This window comes from Eretmochelys imbricata, chromosome 2 (assembly GCF_965152235.1).
Source record: "Eretmochelys imbricata isolate rEreImb1 chromosome 2, rEreImb1.hap1, whole genome shotgun sequence".
NCBI classification, from domain to species: Eukaryota; Metazoa; Chordata; order Testudines; family Cheloniidae; genus Eretmochelys; species Eretmochelys imbricata.
In genome coordinates, this window is record NC_135573.1 from 55,517,805 (window position 1) to 55,543,669 (window position 25,865).

At 40.6% G+C, this 25,865-nt stretch overlaps 1 protein-coding gene across 1 annotated transcript in view; it reads right to left on the bottom strand.

Annotated features, from left to right (window-relative positions):
- Positions 1–3,909, bottom strand: part of HNF4G (hepatocyte nuclear factor 4 gamma) — a 76,789-nt gene extending 72,880 nt beyond the window's left edge. Inside the window, exon 1 of the mRNA XM_077808955.1 lies at positions 3,744–3,909. Within this exon, the coding sequence (XP_077665081.1) occupies positions 3,744–3,909 (166 nt within the window). The remainder of the gene's footprint in view (positions 1–3,743) is intronic.
- Between the last annotated feature and the right edge of the window lie 21,956 nt (positions 3,910–25,865).

The window sequence follows — 25,865 nt, forward strand, 5'->3', positions numbered from 1 at the left end:
GGTTTGAAAACGTAGCCTGGGCCTTTCAGTTTGATAGATTTCAGCTGTGACATTATATACGCTATCCAACCCAATTTTTTGTTGTTGCTTTTTTAATTGAAATTTTGAAATGAAAAATAATTGATTGAAACAAAGCGGTTGAAGGAAGCATTAAAACATCTCTCATGTGTCAAAAATGCTGCTCATTAAGCACACTCTCTGGTCGTGATACAAATCATCCCAAAACTTTACATGATACAGGATACTTTAAAATAGTAAAACATGTAGGCATGATTCAGAATGATGCGCACACCAAACAAGTTCTGTGTAATGTGTATACCGTTGTTAAGTGTAACATATAGTATGTTACAAATACAATTTGCTTATGGAATGCTTTCTTATAACAGATATAAAAAAATCACCATCTATGATAAGAAGTGACAATTTATCACAAAATAATATCAACCTTTACCTTCTAATAAAGTCTATATAAACAGTGGAACAATGTAGCCATCAAACATTATGTATCAGACAGCAACAAGAAGCAGTGCTGTGTAAGATACAACTCTGCCTACATTTTCCTCCTTAACGTCACTGTAAACAGGATTTCTTTACCTGCTTTTAAACTTACTTAGGAAGCAAAAGATGGCCTTCCATACAGCTGAGTTGCTCAATTAAATAACAGGTGAAAAGAAATTAATCAAAGGATCTTTAAAACCTTATAAGCTGTAAAACTAGCTAGCAAAGGGCCCTTACTACTATTGAAAATTAAGAATGTGTGATCCCTAAATAGCCTAACCAGTAAGCTATCAAATAGCCAATCCACAGGCTATATTGCTGTATGGTATTATGGGAAGAGGGAGTGAAAGAGGGGGAAAAGGGTATGGAATATACCATCTAGAGCACAGGTGCAGAAATTAACAAATGGAGTTCAGCTTGTCCATTTTACTTTAAAGAGGTCCAAACCAAAATCTATTTGGCTCAGAATGAATTTAATTGGGGATGGGTCCTGCTTTTGAGCAGGGGGTTGGACTAGATGACCTCCTGAGGTCCCTTCCAACCCTGATATTCTATGATTCTATGACAGCATCATACCAGTGATTGATTCTTAACTCAACTATCTGCATATCATACTTATTCTTATTCTTGATATAACAGATTTTTTTCATATAAGCAGAAATCACAATGTTTTACTGACTACTCAGAAATTCCCCAGATGGAACCACCTTTTTTGCAGCAGGTGTTATTAATAAAAATGCCAGTTACTGTGTTACTAATTTTGGATGCCTTAAAGAAAAGTTTGATTTTACTGGTGATCTCACATGTTATAAAAGAATTAATAAAAGCTTAAGAAATATTTTTGGTTTTCTCCATATCTACAAAAAAAAAAAAAACAATGTAGAAGGACATATAATACTGGATATATAAATATGTAACATCAAAAATATGTATTGGTCCTCTTTTTCAGGCCCAACATTGAAAAATCTAAGTGTCTGCTGAGAGACGCAATGGGAGCTGAGTGTACTCAAACCATTACAGGATCAGGCTCTTATACAGCAAGTCAGTAGAAGATTAAAGTAGATACTGGTTTTGTAGCTAAACAAATATATTCACCAAAATTCCGAATAAGTCACTTCAAGCAAATTGACATTCAAATTCTCATTTACATTGGTGCAAGTGCACAGCGACTCAACTGAAATCAAGTAGGATATGCCACCCCCTTTCTTAGGCATAGGACCTGAAGAAGCACAGGGGCAAAGATGTCTTTACATCACCTTTAGACACCCTCACCCGGGTCAGGATCCAGATCAACCCCCAGTAGAGATTAGAGCAGCCTCAGGGCTGATAATAATTTATGTCTGACTGTGCACATCCATAAGGGACTGATCAGGTAATTCGGGATTGCCAGGTCACACCCCCCCCCCCAATCATGCTTCCTTTTCTCCAGCCATGCCTTCTATACTGGGGGTTACCTTTTGAGGGTGGCATAGAGCTACTATGTTGGCTCCCATTTCCTGGAGATTCCTCCTATGCTGAAAAGTATAGTTAGGAAGATGGCTTTGTGGCACAAAAGAGCTGTAGCAAAACAGTGAATTAAGTCTATTAGTTACTCTGGATTTACACTAGTGTAACAGATCGGAATTTGGCCCAGAATCTCCCCTTTCTTATAAAGAATAGGTTTTAGGTAAAGTTATGCTTTGTGCTAGGAGCCAATGGAGGAAACTATATGCTCCATATGTGTGAGTTGCTAAAATGAAGGATAACATTCTGAACAAGATAACTGCATTACAATCTTGTCCAACACCTTAATATTTTTTATGTGTATGAGGTGAGCCGCTGGTATGCATCAGTGAGAGAGGAGGAGAGGGACAGGGAACTGAGTACCAGACAACGAATAGCCCTTTTAAATGCTTTTTTCCTGTCAAACCTTCAGAGACAGAGAAATGATGGGAAGTGTAGACTGTTACAAAAGACCATTTTAAAGGTTTTCTATCATTTCTCTCACAATAAAAAAGGAAAAATCAACAATATCTTGTTCATGATATTCTATCAACACCTGGATATAATTGAATGTTTCAGATTTCTCTTGGGCATGTTGCAAAAGCTCCAAAATAGTACTTTTAAGGGACATGGGAATTATTTAGTGCTTTATATTTTTCTCCAATGACTCTTAAGTGAATCCTAAAATCAAGAGATTCAGGAACCTGGAAAACTGTTTAATACAATCAATCTGGCTCACACAATGAGTTTTCAGAAACTCAATTAATAATATGGATGACACTTTAAAATACTTTATTAGCTTCATAATACAGATGGAAATGACAGTAACTCTAAAATACATATTATACACTCAACAGTACAAAAAAAGACAGTGTTTGATAGCTATATAACGAAATTTCCCACATTAGCATGGAGATGGGGTATTATTGACCATAGCAAATGTGAACACTAACTTGAAGAATTATGTTATTTTTGCTGCACAGTATATGTTGAATAAAATATGTGAACCTATTTCTCATGCCAACTACCAGGAATGGAAGCCAGTATCATAGACTGCACCATTAATTGTTCTTCTGTTATTTAGGTTGCAAGCACCGGTAGGCCCCAAAACTTGACCTGGTATCTGTGTGTGAAATCTAGATCATTCTTTGCTCTTCCCCCCACCTATGCGACAATGTTTTTACCTTTGAAAAAGAATCGGTGCGCTTTAGCATGCCCTGATAAGGCCCTCCATAATTCCCAAGTGTCATTGTGATCACCAACCCTACAATAACAAACCAGCCCACTTCACGTGTGGTCACGAGGTTCAGGCCCGGAACTCAACAAGGTAACACATTTCCTGTGCAAAGCTTCCCCTCTCTTGTTACCAGAGCAAGTATAGTTTAGAGTCGTGGGAATGCGTTGGCCGTTCTCTCGATATGCCAGTGCCCTGCTTTCTCCCTGCCCTCCACGTTAAACGCCTCGTGGGCCGCCTGCGGCCCAGCCCCCCCGCAACCTGCAGCGGCACCCTCCCAAAATGGATTTCTGCAGCTCGCCCAGAGGCGCGTGACCCGCCCCCTCAGGAAACCATTGTTCTCCCTCGCGCAGCCAGAGCCACTTTTTGCGTTTGCACTTGGCGCCGCTTCCAAGAAGCCCGAGCCAAGCCGGCGGCGGCGGCTCCTGGGGCGCTGGGCCGGGAAGCCGACTGCCCCTGTGCTAAGCAAGGGCAGCGGCGTGGCGGGGGAGGGGCGCTCAGTTACTCCCGGCTCACAAGTGAAACTTACCTGCTGCTGGGCACAGCGGCGGCTCCGTTGCCTCTCGCGTCGCAGCTCGGCAAGTCAGGGCGGCGGCGGCATCCCCCGGGAACGGCTCCCGCCAAGCCCCAGGGGGCCCCTCGTCCTGCTCGGGCCGCGGGAGCTGGGTTGGTTTCGCTGGCAAAGCTTTTACCATATGCTCGAGCGGGGGATATTAACTTTGCTCAATGGCGACAGGGCACCAGGCTGAGCCCGAGCATCAGATCGATTTACTAAACAAACTGAAACGTGGGTGGGGATGTTAAACAGTAACCAGCCGCCTCAAGGAAAACTGAAAGCGGCTCCTGCTGGCTCGGCTGCTCCCACGGCCCGGGCCCTTTCCGCGGGCGGGGCAGCCCCAGCGCCTCGGGGGAAGCGGCTTTCTCGGCCCCAGGGGGTGCTCTTGGCCGGGAGGCCGAGGCGAGAAGCGCTGCACGAAAACCCCATGCTGGGCCCGTTCCCTGGCTCACGTGGCGGGCGTGCACCTGCCAAGCGCCTGCTTGCCCCGCCGCACCGAGGGGTAGCCCGGCAGGCTTGGTGGGGAGTCAGTGGCGCCATTGTTCTGAGAGGGCACCCACCCCCCCAGCTGAGCCATTCGCCCCACTGGCAACAGGGCACATAGCCATGCAGTGGGGCTAGAAAGCGATTGGATTTAAAGGCCAGCCTCGAACCTGGCACGCGTGCACTTTTCCCGCCCTCCTGGCTGGGGACTATCCCACTGCCCCCGCCAACACCTAGTCAATAAGATCCCCTTTACAAATTCAAGACAGCAGTACTGAAGGTACTTTCAGCTTTTCCTGCTGAGCTAGCAGGGCAAAGGCAGAGCAGCACTCCCCATCATGGCAGCATGATCACTCTAAACTGGAGACCCAGGGCAGGCTGAGTGGCATCCTGCCTAGCATATAGAAAAGGGATGGATCCTAGTTGCTACTTTCATCATCCCTATATGGATAATGGAAGTTTGACACACAAAGGTGCTCGACTTCAGTGAAGAGAAAGATGTTTGTTTTCCCCAGCCCAACACACAAATAACTCGTCAGTCATTTCGAGATATTTTCTCCCTTGACTGTTTATTTGCACTGAAATAAATACTTTTATTCCGCCTAGCAACCCTGGCGTGTGAGGGGAACATTCCTACTATCACAAGTGTTTAGCACTGGGACCCAAGACATCTAGGTGAAGTTTCTCTCTACAATGCTCTCTGATCTCTTTCAAGCCACCGATGTGATTTTTATAGATAAGACACAAAAACACGCAAGCACAAACTCCTAAATAACAGTGTGATCCTCGGAATTAATCGGAACAAGTCAAACATGTTACTAACCCCGTGCAGTCATTTAATCTCCTTAAATGTTTCCCCTCCCCGATTGTTCTGCAGTAACAATGTCCTTGTACATCAAAGGGCTGAATCTTTCTCTCTTGGATCAGAAGTTTACTCAGCTTACTTCCCGTTTCATTGAATCTCTTTTTGAATGCATCGTTTTTAGAACAAATTGAGTTGTTTTTCTTAAAGAACCCTGGACAACAGTAAAGTATCATAACTAAAACATCTCAATTCTCTTTATCAAGGATACTAGTTAGATGGAACTTCAGCTGCTTACCCAGAGCACCTCGGAGAGACTGTGGCACAAGGAAGTAGCCATTAAATAACAACAGACGTTGTTCTGGGAAATTGCAGATTTATTTCAAATAATAATTAACGGCTAGCCTATCATGGAACCAAATTCTCCCTTCAGTCACACCCGTTACGGCCGCTTTGACATCAAGAAGATACACATAATCATCTCGATGCAAAATATCGAAGGTTTTCTATAGCATCGTTCATTGTGGGGTCGTACGGGTGTGACTGAAAACAGGATATGGCAAGCTGTTACCAGGCAAGAAAGAGGTCTTCTTATTGAGTTCCTGGGGGAAAAGGTCTTCCTAGGAAAGGAAGATTCGGGGCTTTCCTTTAGCTTGTCTTTGTTAGCACTTCTGTATCCCATCACAATAAATATGAATGGACCAGTGATTTTTTTATTGGCACTGTCACAACAGAGAAAACAACCAGTTTCAAGTAAAAGCGTGAAAATATGGTCATTGTTTCACCCTTTCTCTAGTATTTGAATGCGATCAAGGATTATTGGTTTACACAGTGAGGAAGTCGGCAAGGTTGCTCCATGTTCCTACCGTTCGGATCGTGCCAAGCCTTTTTTCTCGTTGTGATACGAATTCATTAATAGCGTTCTGCATGAAAATCCTGAATCAAAATATTAGAGGCATTCGACTTTTACTTTGAATGCATTGGACGTTATATGGCTATTTAACCATTTAGTAAACTTCATTAATAACCAGATATAATTATCCAGTTATGCAGCAAGGAAGATGTAAATAGCTCCCAAGAACTCGAGTGTCATTTTAAAGGGTATTTTTAAAAGGCCAGTAAAACTCACTCTGGAAGATTTTAGGCTGGTGTATGCTGTCTCTATCCTGCCGCAGACAAAATGCTAGGGATTCTGCATGCCAGGGTAATATTAACAATGAAATAAATGCAAGTGCTGCTGGTTTAAATGCAGTTTGTGGTAATTTGCAGAAGCAAGTGGCCAGTTTGAAAAGTATCTGCTACTGACTGAAAGCTGCAAACCACATCTGATAATCTAAACCAGTAGTGTGATGCCAGTTATTAATGGTCATTTATGGTATATGAATAAAAGGAGCGGACATGATTTGTTTTCTCTCCAAATTAGCACGGAATTTGTACAGTGAAGCCACTTGGTCACCAGAGGCAAATCTTTATCACAAGATAGAGATGCAAATTGACTTAATAATTGTTACGAAGTTGTAAATGAATCGAACAATTTCAGGGGATACAAACTTCCAGGGTAATCACTCTGTTGGAAAAAACAATGGGAATGGCTGCTACTTTGTATCAAAACTAAATGTCTTGTAGAAGATGAGATGGAATGTCTTTGATAAGCTGTGAATATTTGTGCACAGTGAATATTTCTCGACACACAAGGCCACATTTGATTTCAACTTAATGTCACTCACGGTTTTCATTTCTACTTTAGTTTCTTGTCAGAGTAGTTTTACGATCTGCTGCCTATTTTCGTTGCCATTTCGTTAAGAAGCTGTAGGGGGGAGGTGGCATCTTGATGGTAGCCTCCCTGGCCATTCTACCTTTACTAAGTTATTTTCACGTGTCACTTTCAAAATAAAATCATTGTGATCGCAAAAGAGCCACCGTGCCAAGAAACCGGAGCAGATCGCGTCACTGTGCGGCCTTTTTGGTTTGCCTCATAGGCCAGGCACCTGCGTCTTGTACTTATGTCGATCGTGGGGAAATTTGTGGGGAGTGGAGGCTATCGTGAGTGCAGTAGGAGAGTAAAAGTGATGATGGCACGATATGGCCCTATAGACTTGTCATCTCCTCAAGTGGAATCCATGATCCCTCTCCCCTCCCCACTATCTCTAACTACATCACCCAGCCAGGTACGGAAAGCTTGGGAGGTTGGACTGAACGTCGGAAGCCAAGCCGCAGTAGCCCTTTGCGGTGTTATACACGCTGATGAGGGTTTTCCAGGTTCGCAGCACAGCCCCCTGGGTTAGACCCTTTCCTAGCGAATCCCCCAAACGCCCTGCTGCCAGGGGATCTGGGTGGAGGCACTTGTAGGCGAGCCGAGAATGAATGTGCAGCTCCCCGGCATCCCCTGTCCAGCAACTCACTCCATCATCGCCCCTTAATAGGGCGGCTGCCATCCACTTTTTAAAACGATCGTTTATTTTCGGAGGTCTGCCGCGAGAAGTGGCTGTTTTCCTGCCCGGACAAGCGCTCGCATTTTGCTTGTGACCTCAACCGGGGGAGCTTACTGAGCTCCTCAGAAAGGGGGCAGGAGTCCTGCTCACCTATAGGACTAGCCTTTGCATGGGTGCTTAGCTGCTTCTTGTGTTTTAACTCCAGGATCATTAACCTCCAGGTGAAGCTGTAAATGAATCGAACAATTTCAGGGGATACAAACTTCCAAGGTAATCACTCTGTTGGAAAAAAACAATGGGAATGGCTGCTGTCGGTGCACTGATCCTCCCGCTTCCCTGGGCTGTTTTTTCCTGTTACCGATCCATCCCTGGGAAATCATTCATCGGGGCTGGGCACTGTTTATCTCAGCGTAGGCGATTCTCTTACAAAACCTTGAGTTCTTCACAGGAGCCTCTACTATTTGTTAACACACAGAGCTGTGGAAGGAGCCCCAAGTGCCATCTAAACGGCTGACAGGAACCGCGGCTACCTAGGGTCACGGATTGCTGCTGGTTTGAAAAGTGCAATACAGGAAATGATCAGGACCAAACCGGTTCAAAGAGACAATTATTTTTGTTTAGTTAGTTGAAACCATAAATAGAAACCCTTGTTTAACCTAGTAGGTTCTTTGGGAGCGTTCAGTTTTGGTGATTCCAGAGCACTTGAGAGCCTGATACAAGCCCTTCTGTGTTTTCTTACCCAGAAAAAAAAAATTAAGTCTGGGCTATTTGTACAATGCTGTAAACCTTTTTAGAATATAAACCGTAAGATTATGCAGCCCCTAAACCACTTTGAGCTGTTTTCAAGTACTACATTAGAAACGCTGTTTTCTGTAAAGGTCCCTTACTAAAGTATTAATTGCCAGGATCCATGAAAGATTTGCAGATTTTATGATCATTTATGGTACGTGCAATAAAAACCAGGTGATAGGAGCAGACTGGTTCAAGGTGTAATGCAAAGATGTACTAGGTGCCCTTGGCAACTATCTGTGGGTGCTGTTTGTATTTGCAGAACACACCCTTCTCTGCAATGAACACTTCTGCAACCTTACCTGGGGTTTGGGTTGTTCATTTCCAGAGCCCTAGACAGCCACACAATGGAGCCATAGATTTCAGGCAAAGGGAATCAAATGATTCGAAACCAGTTCCAGTCCCCAGAATATTTCAAATTCAAGTTAGATCATTAAATTTGAAGAAAAGGAAACTTCAGCGTGAATTATATGATTCCCCCTTCTTTAATAAACAAGCTGTGTGTAGTAACTTTCAGTATTAAAATCTTAAGTGCTCCTTCACCCCACTTTAATACAGAAATTGCATTATTGCACTTCTACCAAAAACAACAACAACAACAACAACAAAACCCCCACCCCGATTATGAACCCCTCAAAGCCTAAAGACAGACTCCCCAAAGGATAGGACAATACTACAAGGATCTTGTTCTCACAAGAAAGGACGCTGGTGATCTTAAATGCATATTTTGAAGATTATGCTAATGCCTGCAGATTACAAGAGTTTATTGTACCAACACCGAAACAAAACAGTCTCAGGTCTTATGGTAATTGGTATTCGTATTTTTTAAGATTAATTTAGAATCTCTATTTTCCAGCATTAGCAGCAGCTATGGAGGGGAAACCAGCCATTCCCTTCTCACCCTCCCCATTTTCTAACGTTATGAACTTTGAAAGTTGTAATTGTCACAAGACAGTTAATTGACTCCACTTCAACGCAGTGCAGTTAGTTAAAGTGTGACAAAGAACCAAATGTGCCAGAGCACGCAAACTTCAAGGTATTCGGAAACCTATACATGCCACCTAGTGGGCACAACAGAAAACGATATGCCAGCTTTCTCAAGCTCCCCAGATACTGCTTTATAGCTTCTCTTCCAGGCACACACATCAATAGCGTTCTGTCTAAGGTAAGTTAAATACCTGCTTAAAAGGGCACATCTTTATCATACCTTGCCATTGATTTCATTCTAGGATCAAAAACAAAGAGGAAGAAGCCCCAGTTCATAGTTTTCTCCATGGGAGAGTGAGGGGAGCAGAAAGGAAGAAGGGAGGGGTCTCTATCTCTAGAGATAGATACAGATAGAAATATAGATAGAAATGTACAAAGTCACACTCTATATCTATCTATGGATAAATTTACAGTCACAGTGTGTAGGAAGGCTATACAATATGACCTACAATGTAATAGAACCACGGAATCCTGTAATTTCCTGTAATAGCAGTTATAACGGTTAAAAAAGAAAGCAAAATCCTGGAGTAGTGTAACAAAGTTACACCATTCTCCAGGGGCTGCAGAAGGAAACAGATTATTGGTCATTTAGATACACTCTCATAAATAGACTATAAAACAGACTGAGGCCTCAGACCTGAAAGCATTTAAGTGTATGCCTAACTGCACCCATGTCAGTACTTCTGTTCATTTCTTCCCCAGGAAAAAAGTGTGGCTTCAGATGATGGAAATAATGGGGTCAAATTCTCATCTAGCATAACTATCATTAATATTAATAGCAGTGAAGTACTTGCATGGAGAATAGATCCATCACTTTTTTTACTAGATGCCCCACAATGCCAAATACTGTCCCTTGGAGTAGTATTAATGAAGTAACATACCCATATAGTTTTATATAGAGAAGGACTATGGTGGAAGCAATTTTTCAAATAAAAGCAACTACAAATAATATTTAGATATAATCTGTTGATACTGTGGCTTCATCCAAGGAAGTCAATACAAACCAAATGGTATGGAGTATTTTATATAGCTGTGTGAACAATAAAATCCACAACATTAATTCAAAACATTTAGCAAAATGTATATATATATATTAATTAAAATATTTGAATAGGTTTTTTTTTTCAAATTGCAAAATTGCATACAATTTTGTACAATTATCTTTATTTTAAATGCTTCAATATTTGATTTCTGAAAACACTGGCAATGCCATCTGCCAGAGATTATGTATTGTTTAGCCAGTCTAAGGACTTGTAGCTTTGTGTACACTTGAGCAAGCTGTAGAACACCTCATACTCACACACAAAAGCGATCCAAAGAGCGTGCCAAATATCTTTTGGATTAGACTTATTTTCAGTATAGATAAATACCTAGTTTATCCAGCGTGGATTGCACTGAAATTAGTCAGACTGAAATGGCTCAGGTAATTCCCCCACTACTGTCCTACTCTGCACTGGTTGCCTTTCAAAACTCCCATGATCTCCAGCTCATAGGAGTGGTGCTGGTAACTCTGGAATACCAACCCAGAGATCACTGCAACTGAACCAGAATAAAAACTGCACCAGCACAGAAGCATGGCAAAACTGCAACAGTCTGGAACAAATATTGTCAGGGATAGTGTTCACACACTGAACTATTTGTGCTTAAACTGGTTCCATCTCACTGGCTCAATTAGGAATGGTTCCTTATGTAGCATAGACATGCCTTAGAAAATTACTCTTTACTGACAGTCAAGTCCAGCATTGTCTACACTAGAGAAGTTAAACTGGTGAAAGACCCTAGAATTTTTGTAGAAGATTTTGGGTCAACATACAAAAATTGCCCAAATGGTCTAGTAACCAGTTAAAACAGACTGCCATTCAGTTTAAGCTTCACTGGTTCATGTGAACCATTTTGCTGCCAATAGGAATGCTGCAAGTTGAAACAGTTCAATTTGTCTTCCCTAGCATTGTCTCGCAGCACATTATGAAGTCTCCCAGAATGCATTGCTTCTGGGAGCTGATCTGGGAATTGTGGGATTGGCTTTACAAGTGAAACAGTTTAGAACAATACTGGTTGGACATGGTACAAAACAGACTAATTCAGCATGACTGGCATAGATGCTGTCAAAAATATAAAGGGAAGGGTAAACACCTTTAAAATCCCTCCTGGCCAGAGGAAAAACCCTTTCCCCTGTAAAGGGTTAAGAAGCTAGGATAACCTCACTGGCACCTGACCAAAATGACCAATGAGGAGACAAGATATTTTGAAAGCTGGAGGGGGGAGAAACAAAGGCTCTCTCTGTCTGTGTGATGCTTTTGCTGGGAACGGAAAAGGAATGGAGTCTTAGAACTTAGTAAATAATCTAGCTAGATATGCGTTAGATTCTGTTTTGTTTAAATGGCTGATAAAATAGCTGTGCTGAATGGAATGGATATTCCTGATTTTGTGTCTTTTTGTAACTTAAGGTTTTGCCTAGAGGGATTCTCTATGTTTTGAATCTGATTACCCTGTAAGGTATTTACCATCCTGATTTTACAGAGCTTATTCTTTTACTTTTTCTTCTATTAAAATTCTTCTTTTAAGAACCTGATTGCTTTTTCATTGTTCTTAAGATCCAAGAGTTTGGGTCTGTGTTCACCTATGCAAATTGGTGAGGATTTTTATCAAGCCTTCCCCAGGAAAGGGGGTGTAGGGTTTGGGGAGGATTTTGGGGGGAAAGACGTTTCCAAGCGGGCTCTTTCCTGGTTATATATCTGTTAGACGCTTGGTGGTGGCAGCAAATAAAGTACCAAGGGCAAAAGGTAAAATAGTTTGTACCTTGGGGAAGTTTTAACCTAAGATGGTAAAAATAAGCTTAGGGGGTTTTCATGCAGGTCCCCACATCTGTACCCTAGAGCTTAGAGTGGGGAAGGAACCTTGACAGATGCACTAAGCTGTTTGTAATTAAACTGGTTCAATACAACCTGTTTCATTACAAAGGGTTCCGTTCTTTGGTACAGATCAGGCCTGAGTGTCAGCGATGGGCTTCAGTGGTGCTGAATGTGAATTAACTGCAGACATAGACCAGGAAAATTGTTGTGCATAGTAACTGAGTAGTTTCCTTTTAAATAGTTTTGGAGCCTTCTAGTGGACCTCCCATTCTATTCTCATTGCAGAAGCCACCAAATCCTAACAGAACAACTGTATATAATGACTATGTCTACATTGCACATTTATTTCTGCCCTTCGTAGAGCAAATACTTGTGTAGCCCCCCTAGCATTCGTATGAACAGCTGTACAGACAGTGAGGCTTAATTTAGGTGAGTAGAGTGAAGACACGCCTGACAGGTATGGGGATGTACATGAGTGTATACCCTTCAAGGCTCTCTAGTTGCCAAAGCCACGTCTCCCTATTTACACTGCTACTTTTAGTTGTGTAGTGTTCCACTGCCTACCCACTACTGGACCCTTTTCCCGCCTCAGGAAAAGACTCTGACAGCAGGGAAAGGCTCTAGCATGGGGCAGTCAGCAAGGGAAGCAGTGTGAAAAGGCTTAATCTTTCCCTGCTGCTTCCTCCACCAGAGCCTGTCCTCACCACAGTACAAGGCTCTGCCAGCTCCCCATATCTAGAGGTAAGGACTCTGGCAGTGGGGAAAGGCCCTGGTAGAGAGTAGGCAGCAGGGAAGCAGTAGGGAAAGACTCAATCTTTCACTGCTGCTGCTCCCTGGCAGAGCCTTTCCTTGCCACCGTGAAGCCTTTCCCTGCTGCTTCCCACCCACCAGAGCACTTCAATGACATGTGCAGATGTGGTGTGTTTTTTACTGCCACATGTAACTACACGTACCCTGTAAGTGCTGCGTAGTGTAAACATAGCCTATATGTAGCTAGGCCTTGTATGTTTGTATAGTTAGCAAACAATTACTTGGAACTCAATTTTGTCCCTGGGGTTTCCTCATATTCTTAATGTTGTGTAGAAAGCAAAGACACACCACACCTGTTCATCAACATTTCACAACCCACAGTTAAGCTCTGTAGTATTATAATCTTCTGCTACCATTAGTAGTATAAAACTGTTTTAATTACTAGTGTGGATGGGAAAACACAGTACTATATAGGGGAAAGAACAGTATTTTCACAGCAGCATCTTGGTTTAATATTATTCTTTAACACAGATTGATGGGGAGCACACTCCCAGGTATATGGTCTGCTCCTCAGGTCTAACCCAGGAACGTAGGTAAGCACTTGGGTCTGAGGTTGGGGTCTGTGTGCGGAAATAAATCCTGACATATCTTTTCAGGGTCCTGAAATGGAGACCTTTTGAGACCTATTATTTGTGCAACCTGTATGTATACAGCTGACCCACTGGAATAGAATGCAATCCCAGATTCTTCATCTGTTATCCTGCCTGACTCTAATGACAGAAGGTTGCAGTAAGAAATGAATTCCATTCTTCCCTTCCCCTGCTTCCCCTTTGAAAAGCTGAATATCACAGCATCATCTCCTGGCTCCCCACTTCATGTAGCCTTGCATAACGTAGGGAATGGAAAAGTGCAGCATGTGACCCATTAACTGTAGCTGCCTTGCGTGCTACTGAAGCTAAACCTTAGATGTGATCCAGTGAAATGGACTTTTGATTAAGCTTTTCAAGGAATTTTCTATTTTTAGAAGGTCTGATGTCCTAAATACTAAACAAAAGAGACATACAAGTTACTGATCATATTGAAATGGGAAGAAAAAATATGAGGGAAAGACAAATTGTATTCATGGTTTCGTAAGAGTGTCACTTATGATGCAAATAAGTACCTTTTGACTAGTATTGCTATATCATTCATGCATCTTCTGCTGCCTGAGATAACTGATTACTTTTCAATAATAGAGAATGTGTGGAACAAATTTTGAAATAAATATATAGGACCTTGTGTGTGTCTAAACTAAAATGGTGACCATAGTCACAGAGTTAGGACACTTCAGAAAGCCATTGACTATTGGTGGGAATTGATCAATGAAGCAGATAAGACACTCTTCATCTCTCTGCCCAAAAAAGGTAAAATTAAATATAGGTTCATTTGGTGGACTTAAGTAGAAGAAACTACAGGAAGAAAAAATACACATTTTCCTAACACCATCCCTTTATATGCAGTAGCTTTGATAATGAAAAGTGACTTACTGTGCAATAATTTTCACATCTTATATTTTGCTATAGAGTATGCATAATATAAACTCTATTTTATTTCTCTGTAAATGTCAGGAGAGCATAAATCAATAATAGAGTGGTAACTATGCAATTAACTCACGTCTCTCCTGTACCTTCACATTAGCATCACTGAGAGCGGTATCACCTTTTCAGTGACCTCAGTGTAAGCAATAACATCCTTTTCTGTTAAAATTATTTTTTTTAAGTGAACGTAATGCTCCTGAAAGGGGATGGACTGACAGCCCTGGAAACTGAAGTTTGGGCAGTAGTAGTACACAATTCTCCAAGCTGTCCACCCAACTCTGTCTCAGAGGGCTGCAAATGAAGTTTACCATCCATTTTCCTTCAGTAAGACATAGAAGCATCACTGGCATCTTTGTTATGATATATCTATAGTCAATTAGTAACTAAAGTAAGAACTTTTAGATAGGCTCCCACATTCCTTTAATTAGTAGTGACATAAGTGATATTTGAACCATAGTCCTAGAGGTGAAAGAGTCTTTATCCCATTTCCAATCCCCTGAGCCACAATTTGTAAGAAAGGGTTGTTTAACTAATACCAGTTCACAAGGACCTTGAATACGCAAAAGAATTAAGGAAGTTGTATGGTAAATATGATATAATGAGAGGCCTCTAACAGAGTAGTGAGATCCTAGAAGAGTTATGATTTCTATGGAAAGTGGAGGAAAAACTATTCAGTGAATAGTTCAAATAGAGTTTCTTAAAAAATAATATTATTAATATTACAAGTACGTTTTCATGTGTGTGTTTTTCAACATGGTACAGTACTAATGGAGTCACCATGGGTCTAGTGAGGGAAGGATGGTCCAGGGATAGCCTATGTTTCGGAGATTTGGGTTTAAATCCCTCACAGATTTGCCATCTGTCCTTGGGCAAGAGTCTCTGTACCTCAATCCCCCTCTGCAAGTGGGAGATAACAGTACTTCTTTTTGTCACAAGGGTGTTCTGAAGATAAAGACTGTGAGGTGCTTGGACACAATGGTAACAGGGGAGCTGTACAAATACCTAAAATACGGTTGTTCCTGGATATTCCCCTAAGCATAAGTGTTTATAGGGTGCTTCCTTCTTCAAATATGGCTGCAGGAAAATGTTGGGCAATTTCTTAGAGGGGGGCTCCTATTCCGACTGTGATTTTTGATGTAGATGATCTACTACTGTAGCTACTGTAGGTCCTGATCCTACTTCCACTGAAGCAATGGCAAGAGCAAGTGGGGAGCAGTGATACATTTCCCCTTCTCCCTCTGCTTTGGGTAGAGTGCTCCCCTACACGTCCTCCTTTGCATTGACTGGTACGAGGAAGGCGCCCCCTTCCATTTCAGTGTACTCTAAAACCAGACAAAACTGTTGCAGACTTGAATAGGAGCAGGGTTAAGTCCATAGGCATTTTGTAATGCTCCCCTCGCAATCATTTTAAAAAAGATAGACCTTGTGATCTGCAAATAGATTGTTAACTCCCATTCTCCCATGGCTGATACAGGATATTTTGTAATGTGCTGGCAGTACATAGTTAAATGACAGGAACAGGGATTAACATTTGCAATGCTGTTTAGGGGATTTAGACAGATATCCTTCATTAAAGCAATTGGAAGATGTGAGCTAAAGCCCCTGAATGGTTTTGGAAATCTCAGTTTTACTTTGTTTTGATGCAACCTCCTTGTGACAGGGTGACACTCCTGTCTTCTTCTCTGTCTACACAGACTCAAAGACCTTCAGTTGTTAGACACCCCAGTGCAGTTTTTTTTAAGCTGGCTCCTCCCACCACCTTATTGAACCATACACCATAATTATTGACAGTTTCAGTTTTACCGTGGTTCTCTGCCGAGAGAAGAAGAGGAAAGGAAAGAGCTATCTCTACCTAGAGATCTGTGCCGGCTCTGGCTCTACAAGCCTGCCTGCCTCTCCCCTGCACTTCCTTCCTTTGTAGGGTGGGGCAATCCCCTTTTTAACCTCTGTCCCAGGAGGCCAATTTTTTTTGGCAATGCCCAGTTTTGCCAAAAAAGTGGGGCATGCCCCCTTAGTGGGGCACAGAGAACCATTCGGGAGCGGGGGGAGTTGACAGCACCAGCTCTGCATGATGGGGTTCGGGCAAACCATGACACCAGGCAGCTTGGGCCAGCCCTTGTGGTGTGTGGGTGGGTCCCCTAAGGTCAGCCTCACATGTTGGAGGGGGCTCAGGCAAACAGCTTGTGCTAGCCCCATGCATGGGAGGGTGGGAGGATTGGGCAAGCAGCTTGAGCTGAGGAGGGCAGGGACTTGTGTGAGCCTCAAGTGGTTTTCCCTTTTTCCCTTTGGGAAATATGGTCACCCTATTCCTGGGTCTTCTTATACCTCCTTTGTTAATGGGACAATTTGCTCATTAGTCCTGCCCCAGCCCATTCTAATTCTCTAGTCAGGCCCTGTCAGGTTCACCCTGTGCAGAATTAATTGGTGTTTAAGTGACCAGAGTGGTGGCTCAGCTATTGGTTCCCAGCACTTTGCCATACACCTCTATTTTGGAGAGGGAGAAAGTCTCTGTAAAGAAAGTCCTCTCTAAAATATACACGTTTCTTATACCCACTTTTCCATCCAAGATAAGAACAGCCTGCCACATGAAGACCAAACCATTGTTATGTCTCCAGGTCTGCCTCAAATCACCTTTCTATACACCCAGATAATTGATCACATCCTGAAAAGCTCACTAGCACCATAGTCTAAAGTCACTATCCCATTAGCTATTAGTACTCCAGGCATCAAGTACATCCAGTTAGGTCAATCTTCTGAAATACCTTTTGCTATGCCACCTGTATTTCCTCATTGTGGTCCAGCAAGGACACCACTCTGAGGCTTTCAGTTCCCCAGCCATTACCTCTCCTGAATGGAGACATATAGCTCTCCCTTCTGATCGTGTTATTTCTAGGCTGCACAGTTCCCCTCCAACACTGTGATATTCCCCAGCAAGACAGACTTTCTAAGCTGAACTGCTTTGCCTTCTCTTCAGAGGCACCATACAGCATAATTACTACAGTTATAAGTTAGCACACAGCCCTTTCTAAGCAAGCACATTTATTTTTAAGGTAAAGCATTTCAGAGACATCATATTAAAACAATGAAGAGCCATAGACATACTAATAAGCTTACCAGAGATCAGCCCAACCCTGAAAAGGGCTCTGGCAGGTGAACGGTCCTTTAAATCCCGCCAAGGGATTTTTATGTGGTTACAAGTACATAACTGCTTTGGCTCAGAACAAGCACCCTCCTTCCAGAGAATCTGTGAGTTCCTTCTTTATACAGTGGTGGTGAGGGGCGTTGATCTGTCCTCATGTAACAAGTGATCAGCAGAGAAAAGGTCCCCTCCTCATCCCCACTTTACTTTAAAAAGTTCACTTTGCTTAAATTAGTCTTTTAAAGATGATAACACTTCCCAGGGTTTACATTAGTCAGGTCTCTTCCCTAGAGTGGTTACATATAATTCCACAATAATACATACACATTTTCATTCTTAATACAGTGAATTCCTAAGATATTTAAACTTAATTAAATAAGGTTTAATTTAATTCAATAAGGTTTGTTCAGGATATTGCAGGAAATTGCCATATCTGTCACACAGATTTCCTCCAAGGTATTCTAATGAGTTGCTATCTCCTCTTTCTTTTAAGTCTAACCACTGCTGAGTGTGTCATCTAACTAACAACATACAGGAAAACATAGGGTATATCTACACAGCAACTCGACATCGATGGCTGGCCCGTGCCAGCTGACTCAGGCTTGGTTTGTGGGGTTGTTTCATTGCTATGTAGACCTCTGGGCTCAGGTTGGAGCCTGAGCTCTGGGATCCTCCCACCTCACAGGGTCCAAGAGCCTGGGCTCCAGCCTGAGCCTGGAAGTCTACACAGCAGTGAAACAGCTCCGCAGCCGGAGCCCTGTGTGCCCAAGTTAGCTGGCATGGGCCAGCTGCAGGCGTTTAGTTGCTGGGTAGACATATCCAGAGAAGTGACAGCATAGTGATCTTTGTATTTTTTTGCACTATTTAGTGATGACCTGGGAGATGACTCAATGAGCTAAAGCTCCTCAGATGTTTCTACTACCTTTTGAATAGTCCTCTGGATTCCACATCCTGCTACAGCTGCTGGGTTTGTCTGGGTTTTCATTTAATTTCATTTAACTTCATTCATCCCTATGTTAGAAACACTCCCCCTCAAACTTTGAGTTCATAAACATTCTGATACCATAACTAACAAATGTGGCAGATGTAGGTCAGGTAGGAGCACAAAGTGGGTCCATAGCAATGGCAGACAACATAATATCTTATTAAAAGACAGCAAGTTAGTGAACTCATTGGCAAAATCTCCTATAGGGACACATGTAATGCTGGCTAAACCTCAATAAGTTTAGAGGTTCAAATTCTGACAAGCACCCACAACTTCTCTGAGGCTCTTGGGGTCATCAAATGTTTTAAAAACATGCTCTCTTGTGAAATTTCTGCTCTTTTTGCTTCGAGTCAGTCCAGAAATGCCACAAGAGGTGCTGTCTCTCTCATCAGAACATCTGCTTCTGTCTGTAACCTGGAAGTGGAGAGGGGAATAGAAACACAATAATGAAAATAATAACGGGGGGATTTAACTATACATTTTTGAATCTGCAGAAAAGATCTGTTTCATGTTTCAGGTGAGGATGTAGACTGACTCTTACTATATTTAAACACATTTGCACCTACCTAATTAAAATCTTAGTATTCCAAAACATTAATAAGTATTGTAGCTAATCTGGGCCCAGTTCCTACTCCCACTAAAGTCAACGACAAAACTCTTATTGGTTGTATGGGGGGCAGGATAAATTCCTTTTTTCTGTGTGGAGGAACCTGAACTTGTCACATTGAATGCACTTACAAATTGTTTGCAGGCATATATTTCAACACATCAGCTATTGGTTTTTATAACCCAATCCTGAGGAGTACAGATTGCCCTCAATCTTCACTAATTCTAGGGAGCTGTAGTGAATGGAAGATGAAAGCTAACAGAACCTTGGAGAATTATGCTTGCTATAGTCCAACTCCAGTACATTTTACTTAGGCGAAAAGTTCTTATTGGCTTCAGTGGGAATTTACATGTGAATAAATCAAGGCGATTTGGGGCCTAATAAAAAATATTGGAGAATATGAGAATGTAGGATGTGATTTTTAATGTAGCCAAAGGGGGTTAGGCACCCAACTCCCATTGCAATTCAATGTACTCACCTAACTTCCTTAAATCTCTGCTGTAAGGTATCAATATCCATATTTCAAAAGCCTTCGGAGACCATAATGGTGAGTGTGGTCTGAAAGTCTAGACAGAGAGAGACGCAGTTAATAGGAATAGAAATAACTGAAGCTATTAAATAAACCTGTTTTCTAGGAATTTCAGTGTTACAGTCAGGATGGTAGAAATATAAGGCACCATTAAAATATGTTCACAGTTACAGAAAAGCTATGAAAACACTATCAAATGGTAAATAATGTTAGTGAAAAGAAATTGCTGAGCTGTATTTCTCACAATAAGCACTAGATGGCCATATGGGCTTTTTCTTGCCTTTGTCATCTTTTAGAAGATAATGATTAGCAAGTCTTCAGGACGACCATAAATAATATTGTATTAGGAAATTCCTCTCAGGAAATGTAATGCCTGTTGTGCTGATTGGCGATATAGCAGGAATTATACAATTGTATACTGGAGCTGAGTATTACATACTGTGTCCCACATGAAATCGAGCAGAAATCATTCTTACGAATATCCTAATATGGAGGACAAAAAAAAGTTTAAAGAAATATCTATAATTAACCTTCCAAGGTACATCTTGTGCTGAGACATGACTGAGAGATAGTTTTATGGCATGAACAAATGTCCATAGCATATTGGTAATCTCTCTCCTGAAAGGCATCTTAGAACATTAACTCCATATCAGGAGCATGGATGCACTATGGTCATTGTAGTTCAAAATTAAGGGCATTCTTAACTGGTTTCATTATGCTTTATCACATTAAGCAGCCTGTATAATAAAACCAGCTTGCCCAACAACTGACAATACAAATTGGTTTTATTTTGAACGTCTCTTTTTTCTTTTGTTTTTTCACAAAGACCGAATTCAATTATTTTAAATATTTCAAATGTCTCGCGTGATTATGTACTATGATCTTAAATATAGTTTTTAAAGTTAATTATTTTAAGATTAATTTAACATAACAAGCTGAAATCAAACAATGTCCTACTACTGTATCTAGAATTTCTCATAATGTTCAGTAAAAAGAAAACTGTTCCCTTGAGCACAAGGAAAAAGGTATCTAATCTGACATTTGACCTACTGTTATTTAACTCATAAAAACCAAATGCAAATAAACACCAAATAAAAACTGATTTAAAAATAAGGATGTATATCTATGAGAAGAGGAAATTAATGAAACGTGTTTTTTAAAATTTCTAACACACTGAGGGATAACAGGGAGAAAACCACCATGAGCTAACCTCCTGCTCCACAGAGTTTAAACAAGTCCTCAAGACATTAAGAAAGCACACTCGGTGTTACAGTTGATGGTTTATTTTTTCATGGGGTAACTGAGCTGTAGGGAATACTCAGGGGATGAAATTGGTTCTGCTGCAGTTTTTTGTTTCTTTTATAATCAGGAAAAGAAGCATCATAAAATGCCATAACTTTGACCTTAGACTGGTCAGAAGCCTGGCTGCTCTAATTAAAAAGTGAATGTTCCCAATGTTTTACCGAATAAAGCCCTTTTATAACAAATAACCTTTTGATGGGGAAACCACACTGTTTGTACACCAAAAAGTAATTTCAAGGCTTATGTTGAGTCAGGGCCATGGTAAACACATGCTGGAGCTTCTTGCCCTTCCCCTCTCTTTACCAAAGAATCAAAACAGATGTATTTCAACAGCTTGTACAAATATTCTACTGTACATTTAACTATCGTTTGGAGAGACAACATCTCTTCTAATGATACATTTTTAGAAGTACTACACATGCTTACATTCTGGTGCAGTAGTTAAGAACTCCATAAGTAAGGTTGTGACACATTTACCACTATTAACCCAATTTTTTACCCCTTTGTGTTTAAATTTCACAGAAAACCTCCCTTAGGCCTAAAATGTCTCATACTTATTCTTAAATCAGAGAGAAGCAATTTTTTAAAAGTTTGAGGTTCCTCAGTGGAGTTATTTTTGAGTTAAGAAACTCAAAAAATACATGGCTATAATCTTTTTTGAAGAAACAAACACACAAACAACTAATGCTAGTAATGGCTCCGGTCCTGCTCCAAAAGAAGCTAATGGAAATATCCAAACAGTATCAGTTCCTAGGTGCTGCTGTATTTATCCCAGTAACCAGGACAGTGCCAGTGCATTGTAACAAAGATTTCAATCCTCTGTACCATAGAAACTGCAGCATAGCAACTTGCAAGCCTTAGTCATGTAATATATATTATATTGCATATATTAATATAATGAACAAGCAAACCTCTTTGAAATGGCTAGCCATGACTCTAGGTATTTTATACCATTAAAACATATTAAATTTTTTTTAAATATATAAAGTTCTGTCTATAGTTTATTGTAATGGATATGTAACCCACACCCCTTCTGGGTGTGGTGTTCTGTCCCATCTAGTGGCACCAAGACCACTTAGAGATTAATGAGTGTGCTCTATACTACAGCCTTAGCTAAAGGCAATATAGCATTTAGCTCATGCAGTAGACAATAGAGGCACATGTATTTAACTGAAAAGTTCCCAGGGTTGATGCCGACAACTGGGGGTCTGTTGGTGTTACAAGTGCGGGCTGGTCCTTGTTATATTCAGCCCTGGGTTACACCAGAAAGAGCAAATACATCTTTCCATACCAGCACAGCTCCATCAGCTGATTTGGAAGAGCTCTATTCCTTTGTCCCACATTTGAGGAGATGCTGGGATCTCCTGGAACTTGTGCTCTGGGAGGGCAATAACCAAGGACTGGGATTATAGTTAACCTCTGTGCAGAGGTGCCAGGGAACTAAAGGGTAATGCTGCATGTGTTCTTTCTCTACTCATGCTCCTTTGCAGTGCATGGCAAAGTATGACATTTCAAGCCCCGTTCCACAGACATTCACCCATTTGAATTGAATGAGACTACACTTGTGTGTAAAGTTATGGACAACTTATAGGTAAGCATTTGCAGAACAGGACTTACAGGCAAGGAACTATCACTATACATGGAATGTTATCTGTGCTCCTAAACTCCACTCAGTGGTGGGACGTCAGCCTTTCAGCCTGTAGTCCTCATTCATTGTAGATGTTGATATAATACATTGGGGATGCATGCAGACTTGTACTTTCACTGGGATCAGAAAGACCCAGAAAAAAATGATCCAGAAAATAACTAAAGAACAAGAAGGATTGTCACTGAAATTAATTTTTTTTTCTTTTACGATAAAGTTCTCATCCCCTAGCAAAGGAAATTGAACACAAACTAAATGTATTAAAATAACAGTAAGGACCTTACTTAAACATACACACATATGCATAAAAATCAGAGTTAAGAAATTTGAGACCCTGTTGTTTGACCTTACATGCTATGTTATATGTAATCTTATTTTAATACTTGGAACAATAGTGTTAATTAGGGGCAGCTTGGGAAAATGTAACTACATTTCCTGGCTTATGGGAGACTTAAAATCAAATTCAATATACTTTCAGCTTTGTTTGCCTCTGCATATACTTGAGCTTAATTGATAGAAATGGTACTTTATGAGTTTTGTATATGAAAAGTTTGTACAAAGTAATGTAGTGGATCGCTGAAATACAAATATTTTAGTTACAGGCATTTACTAATGAGTATAGACATACTGTATAAACAGACACACAGATTGCAACTACAGAGACTTAACATAAGTAATTATTCACTAAATAGACTTTTATTATAATTTTAGGGCTCAATTCTGCTCACTTTATGTACACTGAATAGTCTCATTGGCCAGATTTCTAAAGGTATTTAGGCACCTAAATATGGAGATAAGAGCCTAGTGGGGTTTTCAGGTGTTAGAGACTAACTCCCACTGAAATTAATGTTGCACCAATGCCCTTCTAGGCGGTTTTCAAAAGCCTAATAGGCACCTATCTACACCACTAGGTGCCTAAGTACCTTTCAAAATCTGGCCCTTAAACTTCAATAATTTCAATGAAACTTGTGCTCATAAGTATTTTGGGCCAATTTTTTAGACGTATTTAGGTGGATAGGAACCTAGTGGAATTTTCAAAAGTGCATCGGCACCTAACTCCCAGCAAAATTGATAGAACTTATATGCTTAGGTGTTTTGTTTTTTTTAAAATCTATTTAGGTCTAGCCGCATCATTAGGTACCTAAACACTTTTAAAAATCTAGCCCTTCGGAACTTATGATAATTTCACCTGTAGACACCTAAATATGGATTTAGGAGCCTAAATTTATGCTCCTATTTTTGAAAAATTTGGCCAGTATCAGGAAATACCTCCTGAGAGTGAGATCAATAAGACAGTGGAATAGTTTCCCAGCTGAAGTTATGCAATATTTAAAATTATATTGGGCAAAGCACTGTTTTGTAAGGAACAAACCTTTATCGTTAGGGGAATGGACTAACTCTAGAATTTAGAGATGGAAAAGACTGATGAGAGTGGGATAGGAAGATGTCATGGCCAACATTTCTCTTGAATGTTTACATTTGATATCTTCAATATTCTATGTCTCAGTTAGCTGGATACTATATTCTTTGTCCTTACAAGTTAGCAAAAGTCTAAGGGTCCAGTCAAGGTACTGACAGCCTCCTTGAGGTCCATGGAAGTCATCATCTTTTAAGAGGCACTCCGCACCTTGCAATATTGAACTCTAGGTTAATTAAGGAGAGCAATGGTCATACCACTAAAACAGACTATTGCTAAGGTCAAGTGTACATCATTTCTAATTTGGTATGTTGGGGATACACTGCGAAGGTTTGGGTAAACCCAGACTTAGAGGTAGCCCACAACTCATAATATTTATATACTTCTCACCTTTCTGAAGAAGAGGTCCATTTCTCTTTCAGAGCTGTAATGTAATTCCCAGAAACAAAAATGCAGTAGGCAATAGCGCCAGTGATGTTGATTTGGCAGCCTGGTGAGTACATGGGTATAAGGGAAGAGGTTGCAGCAGCAAGTATTTTAATATCCACACATCTTTATATGCTATTGGATTTCACAGGCTATACTGCACATTAAACTTCTGATGTCTTATTATCATGACAAGACAAAAATTGAAAATAGCACAGAACTGCAGGTAATCCATTTTCATGACAAGTTTGCAATGTGAATGAGGAATAGCAAACATGAGCCATTCTCATTACTGTCCCAAGTCTGTAATCTCGTTGTCCTCCATAGATGTCATACCTGGGGCAATCAGCTTAGTTATTTTTTTAAAAGGATCATATTTCATATTTCTAGATGTTCTTGAGCAGTCCAGTTATCAGTTCCAGCTACTTCAAAAGTGAATGTAAACTATTCTTGCCCAGACTGTTCAAGAAATGCTTGTCAAAGTGAATAACAGTTGTGAATATTTATGATACATCTAAATACACCAGAAAAATTAAAGCTATTCTGTAAAAGTTAGATTATTCAGATCACATTTTGATGTACATGCAAATAAGTATATATCGATGCTATTGTAAAGCATGGTTTTTTTAATGAATTGCAGAATATACATATAAGCCATAATTAGAACTCTTGGGAGCTTCAATACCTAAATCTAATTTGCTGACATGCCAACCATAAGGTCAAATGAGTCTTTAAAAAAAATCCTCAAGTAACTTGAGGTCAGAGACTTGAATATTTTTTTTCAATTTTATACAATTACATATTCAATGAGGCTTTGAGAAAGAAACCTATCACTTTTTTAAAATGACAAAGGTGGCTGCAAACACAAGTAAAACCACTGGCTGATGAGGGGTTTCTCATAAATTAATAGATATTTTAAATGTGGTCTTGGAGTTATTTTTGTCAAAACCCTAAAGAAAAATCAATTTCAGGATAAGAGAGAGAAACCTATAAATTGCTAGCTAGGCCCTGCTTCCGATCACTCTTCTGCACTGACAGTTATGAAGTAAATAATTCTCAAGGACATTTCTCATGCAGCTCTATTCAGTTCATAAAAAATTACTCATTTCCTTCTCCTTGTGGTTGCTGTTTATACAGGTTTGTGTTGATAGTGATAACAACTATGGCTATTGAGTATGTAGATGCCTATGGCTATACTGTACAGTGACCACTTTTTGGCAGAGTTGCTTTTTCTTCTGATTGTGGGATCTCTTACTTCAGAAAACAAAACTTTGCAATGTAATTTTCCTTGATTTCCTGTGTGTTTTGCCTAACAAGTCTCTAGGTAAAGTCTGGAAAATTCTCTTTAGGAAAACATTAAGGAATCTAGGTCA